This window comes from Cryptomeria japonica, chromosome 3 (genome assembly GCF_030272615.1).
Source record: "Cryptomeria japonica chromosome 3, Sugi_1.0, whole genome shotgun sequence".
NCBI classification, from domain to species: Eukaryota; Viridiplantae; Streptophyta; class Pinopsida; order Cupressales; family Cupressaceae; genus Cryptomeria; species Cryptomeria japonica.
The window spans coordinates 109,064,273-109,077,903 of NC_081407.1; the positions used below are offsets into that span (position 1 = coordinate 109,064,273).

The 13,631-nt window shown below is 34.7% G+C and overlaps 1 protein-coding gene across 2 annotated transcripts in view; it reads left to right on the plus strand.

Annotated features, from left to right (window-relative positions):
- The window catches only part of LOC131075793 (flavin-containing monooxygenase FMO GS-OX-like 8), a 74,204-nt gene that overhangs the window by 18,649 nt on the left and 41,924 nt on the right, over positions 1-13,631 (plus strand). The window contains exons 3-6 of one of the 2 annotated variants that reach the window (XM_058012683.2): positions 10,531-10,698; positions 10,821-10,903; positions 11,007-11,142; positions 11,356-11,529. In XM_058012683.2, the coding sequence (XP_057868666.2) occupies positions 10,531-10,698; positions 10,821-10,903; positions 11,007-11,142; positions 11,356-11,529 (561 nt within the window). Of the gene's footprint in view, positions 1-10,530; positions 10,699-10,820; positions 10,904-11,006; positions 11,143-11,352; positions 11,530-13,631 lie in introns of those variants that run through there. The other variant, XM_058012684.2, reaches the window with a different exon arrangement.

A 13,631-nucleotide genomic window follows, 5' to 3' on the forward strand; every position in this document is an offset into this window, starting at 1 on the left:
CTCCGGATTTTCACTCTTATGAAGTGCCTTGAATCCTTCCCAAGAATCTGTCAAAAAAAGGGCTTCTTCGCCATTGCCCAAGTTCCAAGATAATTTGTCTAAAATTATTTTTCTGCATTCCAACATAAAATTCCAAATGTGAGAACCTTTCGGGGGAGAAGACTCTCTAAAGAGGCTAGTATGGTCCCTACCTCTAAGATATTTGTGGAATAAGATCTAAGCCCACTTGAGGTGGGGGGATCTAAACATTCTCCAGACCAATTTATCCCCTAGCTCTCTACTCTGGTCCTTAATATTCTTAATCCCAATACCACCTTTTGACTTTGGCCTACAAATCTTATCCCAAGCCATGAGGGAGATCTTCTTCTTATCCTCAGCACCTTGCCAGAAAAAAGAACTAAGATGTCTATTCAATACTTCCTTTTTGGACTGAGGAAGGTTAATACATGATAGCTGATAGATTGGCATCGATGCCAAAACCGATTTAACCATGGTAGCTCTACCAATAGAGGATAGCCACTTGCCTTTCTAGGTTGCTACCGTTTTCTTAATCCTATCTATCACTGAATCCCACAAATTTGACGATCCATTGCCCTTATCTAGGGGCAAACCTAGATATTTGCAGGGAAAGCCTACCCATATTAAAATTCAAAACTTTGCAGATGTCATTTTGTAAGCAGACCTTAGTATTAAAAAAGAAGACTTCAAATTTAGATGGATTAATTTCTTGTCCAGAAGCCTTAGAGTAAGAGTCTAGGATCTGCTGAAACGCCTTCACTTCTCCTAAATCGCTGAGCCCATACAACATAGTATCCTCCACAAATTGTTGATGCGTGGTAGGATCTAGGTTGCTAATAATTCTAATTCCTGAAATCTGACTACTTTCCCTTGCTCTAGAGATCGCTCTACCCAGTGATTCCGCCATAATGATGAAGAGGAAAGGGGATAAAGGATCTCCTTGTCTTAGACCCTTGGAAGAGCTAAAAAATCCTTCAGGAGTTTCATTAACTAACACTGAGAATTTAGGTGTCGAGATGCAGTCAAATATCAAGTTAATCCATGAAGAGGGGAATCCAAAGGCTTCTAGGAATTTGCACAAGAATCTCTAGTCCACCTTGTCGTAGGCTTTCCTAATGTCTAGTTTTAAGAGCATGCTAGGGGTTCAATTCTTCTGGACAGAGTGAATGGCCTCCTGAGCTATAATAACCCCATCATAAATAGACCTCCCAGGAACAAAACCCGTTTGCTCTTCACTAATCAAAAGATGAAGGAGTTTCTGAAGCCTATTAGCTAAAGTTTTAGTAAAAAGCTTATAGATGGTGTTACACAGTGCAATGGGTCTGAACTCATCAAAATGTTCAGGTTTTTCCTTCTTTAGGATGAGGGCCAAAAAAGTATTATTGATTTCTTTGAGAATATTACCCAAATTCCTCATGCTCTCAAGAGCACCCGTCACCTTCTCCCCTATGAAGGACCAACATTCCTGAAAAAAACTAGTCGGAAAGCCATTCGGACCAGGGGATTTGTCCGGATTCATCTGCATTAGAGATGCTTCTACTTCTGCTAAAGAGAATTTTGCAGTTAGATTATGAGTTTGATCCTTATTGAGTAATTTTGGCATACATTTTAGAAACTTATCTTGGTTTGAGCAAAGAGCACTCAAATCAATGTTGAGAATATTGGAAAAAAAGTCTACTGCCTCCCTCGAGATGAGCTTAGGCTCTTCCACCTCAGAGCCATTACAAATATTTATCTTAGAAATTTGGTTAATGACTCTTCTAAGTTTTACACTATTGTGAAAGAATTTAGTGTTCTTATCTCCCTCATCCAGCCACGTCTCCCTGGATTTTTGTTTCCAAAAGACCTCCTCGTTTGCAAGAATATTTTCTTGTTCAAGGAGTTTCTTTTCTCTGAGAAACAGAGCTTCATCCATCCGTTTCCTTATGATAGCTTCGTTTACCTCCACTAACTCTGCTTCCACCTGTGCCTTCTTGTCAAAAATATTACCAAAATGATCCTTATTCCACAGAATGAGCTTCTGCTTAATTATCTTAAGCTTATTGACTACCTTATAGATCCCAGACCCAAAGACCTCTACCTCTTTCCACCATTCCTCTAAAAGCCTACGAATATTATCGTCTCTTAGCCACATTTGTTCGAATTTAAAAGGACATCTTCTTGGTCCCGAGTCACCAAGAATGCTAAGTTGGATCGAAAAATGATTCGAGCCCAAGAAAGGTAAAATTGAGGCTTCTAAGGTATACAGAAAGTTGATGAGACTACCCGATACAAAGAACCTATCTAGTTTTTCTGCTATATTACTAAAATCTAACCTTTTGTTGTTTCGGGTAAAGGCATCCTTAACCATGTTAATCTCTATCAAGCCACTACGATGGACCCAGTCTACAAATTCTAAAGTAGCTCTAAAGATTTTGCCTTTGCCCCCTCATTTCTCAAATTGATTCATGATAGCATTGAACTCACCTCCTAAAATGCAAAACTGTTCCTGGGAATTTGTGAATTCCTCGATTACCTTCTAAACTCTTCTTTTGTCCTCATTTAGCGTTGGTCCATAAACATTAATAATGAGAAAATCTCGTTTGTGTTTAAAATTGGTAACTCTGCCACTGATCCAATTGCCATGAGACTCTAATAATGATAACCCAATATTGAGTGGGTCCCAAATTATGGCCAGACCTCTAGAGGCTCCAGTGGCTGGAACACCTATAATATGTGTAAAGCCTAGTCGTTTACCAAAAGAGGCTAAGTCATCTTTCTCTAATTTGGTTTCCTGTAACATAACTAAATTAGGACTATAGTTAGACAGACAACGTTTAACTATCCACTGCTTGTTAGGGGCATTTAAACCCCTAACATTCCATGACAATACTTTCATGGTGTTGTGGGAAGGACCTTCCCCTTCCTTGCATGAAACATATCTGTGAGTTTAACCTGGCCTTCAGCTATACCATCATTAGCTCTTAGCTCCGATAGGGATTTCTTGCCTCTTTTTACAGAGTTTAGCACAATCCAGAGTAACCTTTTCCCCAACCCATTGTTCAATTCCTAATGCTTCAAAAGCTTCACCATTTTCTTTGTCATCTAACTCCATTATAAGGGCTTCCGTATCTGTGACCTTTGGGGGATGGGTAAAATTCATAATCCCTTTCATCAACATCCTTTTCTGTAATTTTAGTTCATCTTTGTCAACTATTTCATCTAGTAAATTCTCCAGGATGTCCTCGATGACTTAATCACATAAATAATTGATAATGCAGTTTACCTCTTCCTCTTTACGAACCAAATCCTCCTCTTGTTCAACCTTATCCAAACTATTGGGAGCTCCCAATGAATGGGAGGAACCATTTTCTACTAGACCGCCCCTAACTTTCATACCAACATCCTGTTCAGGGATAAGAGTCATATCCTCCGCCTTCCTAGCTACCCGATAATCAACATCAAGATTGATTTCACCCTTACTATCCTGAGATAAATTTTTAAATTCTTCCCTTCTTACCACTTAAAGGGCACACCAGTTCTTCTCTTTCTTAGAGTCAGTAACCCTCCCCTTCATATCCTTCAAAATAGCCTTATGGGATAGTAAGGGAGAGGAATTCATCCCCTCATCCATGCTCTCATCACCTATAATTTCCCCTTTTTCTACCCCATCAAATTGCCCTGTCGGAGGAGGACTATCCTTGATCACAAACCGTCCCTTTTCCAAATTGAAACAAATATCCAGCTTAGAGACTTCCCTAGGGTTTTTTTGAGAGGGAAAAACTTCTAAGATCGGTTTGATTGCTAAGTCTAGATCTAAAATCCCTCTATATAATTCAGGGTAAATTAGGAAAGATGACTCCCTAGTTCTAATTTCAATAGGATTAAGCGAATTTACACTAATATCCATATTAACTATCAATACACAATTTGAATACTTCCTATCTTTGTCAGTAATCTGTACGAATTTTCCTAAATGATTGCCTATTTTCCTAATAATTTATTTATCCATTAGTTCTACTGGTAAGTTGGGGATAATAACAGGTCTATCTACTTTAAATGACTAATTTTTTTGGATTGAAAGCAGGTTGCCAATCAAAATATTTAAAATCAAAGCCTTTCAAAATCAGAGATTTACCTGTTAAAATTCATTCTTATGCCTGGCATTTCCACAATCAATATAAAGAAAACCCTCGAACAAGATAGCAATACTCACTATCCAATTGAAGGAAGACTTGAACCAATCTGCAGTTACCTCTGTTGGGACTCCAAGTCCACACCATCTAGCAAAAACCCCAAATGTTTTGCAAGATTGTTGAATCCTTTCAACCAAACTGTCATTGATTTCCAACACATTTTTCTCTTCTGATTTAGGGTTCATCTTCATATTCAACTTCACCTCTGTGGGTTTGGGAGGAAGCAAAGAATTGGGATTCTTGCATCCCTTCACATTTATCTTAGGTCAGGGATAATTATCACCCGACCTCCAATTATCCAAGTTCTCTTTATATATATTTTTTATTTGGCTTGACCCGAGGAACCAATTTTAAAAAACCTTCCTCAAGATTCTATAAATGGGTGAATCTGTTGGAGATGGTCGACTTGATAGAGCCTTCCTGGCGAAGGGTATTTTGTTTTCCATGACCTCCATTCCTAAAAAATGGTAAACCTTTCATAGCAGCCCTCTGATATCTCCTTGGCTTCACCATCTGCCATTCTGATTTTGCCTGAGGAAGGGGAGCCCAGTCCCCGAATTGCAGGCCGAAACCACATATTTTGTTTGCTTGAAAAACCATTTCTGTCGTTCGATGTCTAGTTGTTTTCGCGGAAGAAATCATAGAGCTATATTTTGAGAGATTAGTTTAACAAATTAAAATATCATTATCTACGCCCATCCCATATTTGGGGTAAAGAAACACACCTATTGTTAAGCACACTAAGAAGTTAAGCCTTACAATGTTAATTTTTCATGTATTCGAAGTTGGTCCACTATCATGAGAGAATCAATTTTCAATTAGATCAATATTCTTGAATTAATATATGGTTTTTATAACCACTTCTACGAGATAACCACTTTTATTTAATAGTAATATCCTTCATCAAAATTATATACTAAATGTTCTAAAATGAATTTCACATTTCAGAAAAATGTTTTATTGAAATAATCTCATGTTTTTGGAATTATTCTAAAAAAAAGAAAACTTATTACAAACTAGAGAGGCATCTCAATAAAAAAATTACACTTTTATCTCACATGGGTCATCATAATTTGATTCTTGCACGTAGCAAAATAAAAATACAATAACATTTTTTAGTCTAAATTATTCTACATAGAAAACTACCTAAATTAGTAATTCAAACCATATAGGGCATAAATTATAGTGAGGAATCACTTGTGGAACTCAAACCAACATAGTTATCCATATATATGGGGAAATGTAACATCAATTCAATTTATTTGGGCCCTTACTTTAGGATGCTCTAAACTAGCTCATTTTAAGCCTATATTGTCCCTATCTCACCCAACTGTCTTCATATGCTAATCTTGAGACTAGATCCTATGTCCTTGGCCCTAATACTTTAAAAGAACCTTTCTTTGGCCCCTCTTCGAGTGAACTAGGGTACCTAGCATCCTAGTCCTAGTAGACTAGGGCACTTCCAAAAGGGATCCAAATTGAAATGCGTGCGAGTGTCAGCGCTTTCCATTTGTGATCTGATACTGATATTTTTATTTGAGTGTTGGAAGTTGACCTAAAATAGGAATTAACTAGAGAATCTTATATAAAAGAATCATTTATCATTCACAAAATCTAATAAGAGCAAGAAAGGTCATTCCAATTGAGCAAGTATTATCAAGAAAGCATTTGTGGATTTGTGTATTTAGCATTATTGAGTTACAAGCTACATTCAAGTATGCTTTCATGAGTGATTTTGTTATGTCTTGTCATGTCATTGTATTGACACTTAAAGGACTTGTCTAAAGAGAATTGCATCACCACCATTATCAAATCCTAAGGTAATATCATTTGATATTAGCATTTCAATTATGGTTTAGCCTCTACCCTACTAAAGGTAAGCTCTCTTTTTCATCATCATTGTTGTTGTGGAGTTGGAAACACCAACATGGGGGTTGAATTAGGCAAGCCCCTATACAACATAAACCTTTTCTCCTCTTTCATTTGTGTAGGTATGGATTCAATGACTCATAGCTATAGAATTTCTCAAAATGAACTAAGAGTAATAGTCTCAAACTTCAAAAAGGCAAAAACCTTTGGACTATGTTGAATTTCTCTAGTGTCTGACACATTTAAGTTGATTTTTGAAGTGACAGATATATGAAGTCTATTGATTCAGAATCCAAAACCTTCTTCTGACAAAGACACCTTCGGACTAGGGTGCCTTTCTTGATAGTCCGCCATATTTTACTCTAGATTTGTGCCACATGTACTTCTCTATTTCCAAAGTCTAGATCTATAATTTTCTATTGGTTAACAATTCTATATCAATTTTTTTATGCTGAAAATTATCATTTTACGTGGGCATTGTATATTCATATCAAACACACCATTAAAAAAGGGAACAATTAATCAAAGTGTTCAACTCTCCTTTTAGATTGAAGTTGAACCTTTTTGGTTGTTCCCCAATGAAGGGATCCGTGAATGTCAACATAGTGAATGAATAAGATCTTAGTTTGCATTCCTAGGCTAATTTTTCTATTTCCACCATTGCATTTTGGTAAACATGGCATTTCCTGCATTTTGCATAACTTTGATTTGGATCTTCGATTTGATTTCTTATTTGGACATTCTACCTTCTAAGAAAATATGCCAAGTCATTACATCGTCCTTGAATTCATCGGAAGTTCTAGGTTCAATTCAAACTCTATCACCAACCATTCTCAAACTAGAAACCATCCAAAAATAAATAAAAAATAGTAGCTCTGTGGAAACACACTAGAAACCAACAAGACGATAACAAAATAGGAAAGATCCAGAGAAAGAAATTAATTTGGATGCTTGTAGTATTAATAGGAACTATTACTAGGTACCATTCCCATAAATTGCCAAATGTGTCGCATAGAGCCAAGGAACAAATTATGAGGCTAAGTAGGAAAGCCATGTGCTAATGATCATCATCACTTAATTAAAAATTAAAGGGGCTTTACAAATGTGAAGATTGTTAATATTTTGAATCTCGTGAGGGATATCTTTAGTACAAAGGCCATCGTTTCTAAAGTGGGCTGCCAAATTGGTGACACGTCAAGTCATGAACACCACGTTGGCCTACCAACAAAGAGAATACCACGTCATCAATAGGGCCTACCAAGCAACATGGTGTGATCGAAGAGACAACCACTGAGTCATATGTGCCATGGGCCATGCAAATAGGCAAGCAAGAAGAAAGCCACGTCAACAACATTATGATATCGACGGGGTAACCACTCATTAAAATCGATCTTATACACCAACTAGTTCAAAAAACCCCATACGAAACTAGCAACCAACTGATTATGGATCATAATCACCCACCCCCAACGCACACACATTCTTGAGTAGAGAAGAGTATCGGGCTCCCCAAACACATACATTATCTATCATCATTAAAAGGATGAATGTACCACTCCTTAGAAAGGAGTCTTCTCGCATTTTTTTGGGAAGCAAATGAAGCTTCGCTAACATCTTAAGGATTCACTAGCCATTCCTAAACTTGCCATGACATCAGCCACCTTGTTACCTTTTCTATAGGTGTGTTTTAGCTCAAACATTTCAATACCTAAAAGTAGTTTGTGAATTTCATTTATAATGTCCTCCAAAGCCATGACATTAGCCACCTTGTTACCTTTTCTATAGGTGTTTTAGCTCAAACATTTCAATACTTAAAAGTAGTTTGTGAATTTCATTTATAATGTCCTCCAAAGCCCAATCTAGATGGGTAAAACCTAACGTTAATAACCAGTTTGGAATCCCCTTCAATAATGAGGTATCTAATATTAGTAGAAAATAAAAACTTGTCCCCCCAAAGAAGAGCCATACCCTCCACCATATTATTAGTGTTGACACCAAGGCCCCCCACATACCTAGCCACCATCACCCCAATATGGGATCTTAGTATACCCCCCCACCAACAAGGCCTAGGTTGCCTTGAGCCACCTCATGAAAATTAAGTTTGCACCATCCATTCAAGGAGGTAACCATTTAGTATTAAGTCAGACAATCTTCTTAGAGTTATCATACTTGGAGAAATTCTTTGGAAGACCCCAATTAGCTATTATGATAGCTTGAAGGGATGTGGGGTTGGTGACTTGAGAAAGACCAGTGAGAAACAAAGATATTGTCCTAGAAGAGCTTAAAGAAAACGAAGAACACCTTCTTGGGATCTTTTCCTCCTTCCTGAAGATTTGATTATTTCTTTCCTTCCATAGGTTGCAACAAAGGTGGGGAGGGATTTACTTCCATAATTCTCTAATGAGGGGGTGGTGAGAGGGGTAGACCTAATCATTGATTAGAGAAGGCAACTATTTGTTCATAGTCCAGTTGACCTAGAGCTTTTGTAACATAAGGAAAATGGTGCAATGTAAAAGGAAATGTGTGATCATTTCTTCTTCCCACCTACAAAGTACACATCTATTTGGAAGTTAAAATCCACACTTGATTAGATTATCCTGAGTTAATCTATTTGTTGTGCATCACCATCCACTAGAAGAAATTAATCTAAGGGAGGAGTTGAAAGTTGTAAACTTTCTCCCGAAAAACATAATTATTATCTTTGTTTAACAACATATTGCAAGCCAATTTCATTGAAGAGTTTCCATTGGGGCACTTAGTCTAGACAAATTTATCCTCCGTAGGAAAGAGGAGGAACTTGATCCTTTGGAGATCTTATTGCAACTAAGAGGCTTTCTGAAGTAGGTGATCATGATTCTAACAACACATTCTTAGATCCTTCCAATAATTTTCATACGATAGGTAATCAAACACAAACCAAAAAAGCACTTTGCACGACCCTAGAGATCTTTGTAAATGGGGGTGGGAAGGAAGAGGTTTGTTAGAGATCTATTTGTCATCCTAGAAGTGAATAAGACTACCATTTCCCACCTACAATTAAAGCGCAAAGTTATCAATCTACAAGTCTTAAGAATGTTATTCCCAACTCGGGAAACCAAAATTTGACAAAACCTTGTAAAACTTATCATGATTAAGGTATTTGGCACTCATAATTGTACACCAATATTTATTGTTTAGTGTAAGAGTCCATCCATCCTTAGCCATCAAAGCTTTGTTTAGGTGATGGATTTTCCTTATACCCAGCTTGCCCTGATTCTTCAAAAGGAAAACTTTATCCAAGCTAACCAAAGCTAATCTTTTCCTTTCCTTCATGCTAGACCATAGGAAGTTCTCAAAAAAATTTCAAAATTTTTAGGAATGCATAACGGGATTTTGAACAATGAGAGGAAATAAACCACGATACCTTGAAGAGATGCTGCAAGTAGTTGTAATTTTTTAGCATTGCTAATGAGTTTTCCCTTACATCTAGCCAATTTCTTTTGAAGTTACTCAAGGATAGAGTTTCAGAAGGTAGAGGTAACCTCCTTAATAGCAAGCGTGGGGTTGCAAATAAACTCTAAGCAGGTTAGCACATTGACAACTACAAATATTTTGAATTTTTCCTTTCAATCAAGTCATTTTGTTGAAGAAGTATATCTTATGTTTCTCATAACCGATACACAGTCTTGAGACCTCAGCATTGCTATTCAAGCATTTCATCCATCTCCTAACCTCCACCACCGAAGCCACAACAAATAAAATAGTATCTACAAATTGTTGCATAGAAGAAGGAGAAAAGGTGGACACAACTTTGACACCTTTAGGATTACCATCAACAACAAGTTTTAGAATGTTCCTTCCCAAAACCTTGGTCGACATGATAAAAAGGTAAGGGAAAAGGGGGTCCCCTTGTCTGATGCCCCTTTTAGTCCCAAAGAAACCTTTTGGAATCCCATTCACAAGGATGGAATAAACCAAATATTTAATACATGTTAGTGGTAAAAAGATAAATTAGTTCACATTGCTTATACACACACATAAAAATGATAATTTAGGATTTTAAAGAAAGCCTCTTTCAACTTTAACTTACTATTATTATTTAATTTATTAAGCCATCAATTCAATTTAAAAATAATAAGTAAAATTGATGGCTTCAACAAGACATTTTCGGACTTGTAGATGCAACTTTATATGAACTTGATTTTAAACCTTTTTTTAAATTTCTTATCCAACCAATTGACACACAACATTTGCAATATACTTTATATGATTTGATCTATTTAAAGAAAAGTTGATTGATCCCTACAATTACTAGTGATGAATTTACACCATTGTAGGCATGATTATTTATCAGTTTTCTCTCCATTAGTATTCTAATCTCACTTATATCTCTAAGTAATCCAAAAAATCACTTAAAACTATAAATATCAATTACCTTATTGTTTAGGCATTTAGTTTTATTGAAAACTATCATGTTATGTCTTGCAAGGTTGTGGTTATTATTGGGAGTTCATTAAGTGCATGCGATATTTCTTTGGATTTGAAGATGGTGGCAAAGGAAGTACATTTATCTATGCGATCAAAATACACCAAACCTGGACAACATATATTCATGGGCATTGATGTGCATAAACTTGGTGTACATGTTCATCCTATGGTAAGTTTATTGTTAAATCCCATAACAAAAGATTATATTCAAATATAAACAATATAGTTAAGACAACTTATCTTTGCTATCATGCATAAATTTTAGGTAGGTCATTATTATTTTTAATGCAGATAACACTTTTAGATGAAAATGGAACTATGGTGTTTGAAGATGGTTCCTCAATTGTTGCTGATTCAATCATCCATTGTACAGGGTAAAATAAGTTGATACATTCTCCTCCAACCTTATTTTTTGAATTTATGCATTTCTTCCCTCTTATTTACATTCTATATATCTCATGAAATATTCATTTACAGGTATTCTTATTCTTTTCCATTTCTTGATACAAAAGGAATTGTCAAAGTTGAAGATAATTGTGTGCGTCCATTATATGAGCATATATTTCCTCCATTATTAGCTCCTTCTCTTTCATTTGTTGGTATACCCAAAAAGGTAATTTTTAGTTGTAATTTTTTTAGTTGTTTTTTATGTACATTTTTTATTATTGTATATTTAAGAGTTCTGATATGCTAAACTTCACTTGTGATATATACATGCAATAGCCAAGAAATCTATCATTTTTCATCTTAGTAAGATGGATTTCATTATGTGTTTGAGCCCCTATTAACCCATTCTATACAAATGTATTATTCCAATTGATAGTAGGTTATACCTTTCCCTTTTTTCGAGCTACAATCCAAGTGGATAGCAAGCATATTATCAAGGAAAGTGAAGCTTCCATCAAGAAGGGAAATGAGCAAAAATGTGAAGGAATTATATGATTATCAAGAGATGATTGGTATATCCAAGAGTACCTCCCATACCATTGGAAATTTTCAGGTTAGTTACATCCTTTTAACATTGATATTATTTTTTCAATTTAGGTTTTTCTTTCTCTTGATTTTTAATAGATTATTTAGTTCTTATTATACTAGAAAATAAAAGGAGAAGATATAAATGGAATAAATTATTTCTTCTTATTGGTTCATGTTGGTGGTTAAGTCAAATTATACTTTAAAGTGAATTCAATAGACTTGCACAAAATAATCTTGACAATAAAAAAATATGAATGTTGATTTGAACAGGGGTTCTATTGTGACTCAAGTCTTTGTAAAAGATTGTAATAATGAAAAAGTAAAATAAAAATATTATTATGTATCGCCTCCTAGATAGTAGCTAAGATTTTGAAAATAAAGTATACCGATAAAATTTAAGGAGTTAAGACTAAATAAGATATATTTATTTATATAAGTCATCATTGTTTGTGTGATAAATATCATCTTATAAACCAATTTAAATTTCTTCCTTGATTTAATATGTAAAATCTTAGACCTAGTCAAAGAGTGAGCCCAACTTTGTTTCAAATTTTTGGTTATACACGATTTATAAAGAAAACTTATAATTCATACAATTTATCTGTGGCTTATTTCATATTTACATTATTATTGTAACTAGATTACCTTTTATTTACATTAAATTGATATATCTAAACTATTAATGTGTAACAACCATCATTATACTCTTTTCAACTTTCTAACCATCTCATGTTTCTAGAGGATTTTCCTAACACAAAAATCCCTTAAACACTAGTTAAGTAGAGATTAAACTTACAAACTATCATGGAAAAAATAAAATATTTAGGCATTTAGTGCATGGGTTGCCACTCTAAATTAGGTCCCAAGTAATCATATCTACAACAACTATGTAACAAGGTCAATCGTTGTAACAAGGTTGACAACAAACCCAAATATGGTTAAAGAGTATGGTTTACAATTGTCATTTACATCGTAATTCTTGTCACCCCAAAATCATGATGATAAAGCTATGGTTTTACTATCGAATTGTCATGCCAATTTTTTTTCTACAATTTGAAAGGTCTATGATGTAGTTTATAGTTCACACTCTGATAATTTGGGTACTAGAACTTCCAATGCATGCATAACCATTTGGGTTATTAATGGAAATGACATCCCAAAACATAACACAAATAGTCAGTAAAGGATTGTGTAAGTCACATCAACCCATACAACTCACCAAGGAAATATTAATTTAATGTTAGTTTTTTAAGCACCAAAAAATCTAAGATTAATTAGAAATTACAATTTCATATTGTAACCTTAAGAATAAGTATTTTTCAATAAAAATACTAAATCAACTCACATTCAAGAAATAATTTAAGTGAGTTCTATTCTAAGGCTAGATTGAATCCCCAAGAAAAAACCATGATTGAAGATAATCAAATAGTCATTTATATCACTATGTACATCCCATCACCGAAATTGGAGTAGAGAAATAGGAGAAGAGGTTACCATGCATGGTTAATTTTGAAATAAAATGCAAAATGGGATTGTAGTTACCATTCCCAATAATTTTTTTTATTTATAATGGATATTTGTTACCTCATTAAAGATCATAATTTTTTATAAAAATACAATGATCTTCTTTTCTTTTTCCTCTCAAATCTATAAGCTTCTAAAAAGAGCTCACTTTCGACAACATATGCATTTCGTCTCTTTCCTATTACTATTTTCATAGTCGCAAAGGCTTTCAAGCCACGTTTTATGTAACGCCCACCCAGAAACCCCCGGGAATTAAACCAACATCCTAACTAAAACATCTTAGAGATAAATATTTTTTAAAAGACACAACACCACATTAAACCTTAAGGGAATCCATACATTAAATTAACATGATTACATAGCATTAAGCACAAGCAAAAATAAACTTATATTAACACAATTACATTCTCTAAGGTTTCTTAACATCATTACTGATAATGCAACATATATAATGATACATGATACATTCCCTACTTAGACTAATGTTTTATCTCTACTCATAGCATGTGAGAGTACTCCTTTTAACCATAGAAAGATAACCTTGAGATATTACATAAACTAACACTTCTAAGATACTAAATTCATTTTAATACATCAATCAAG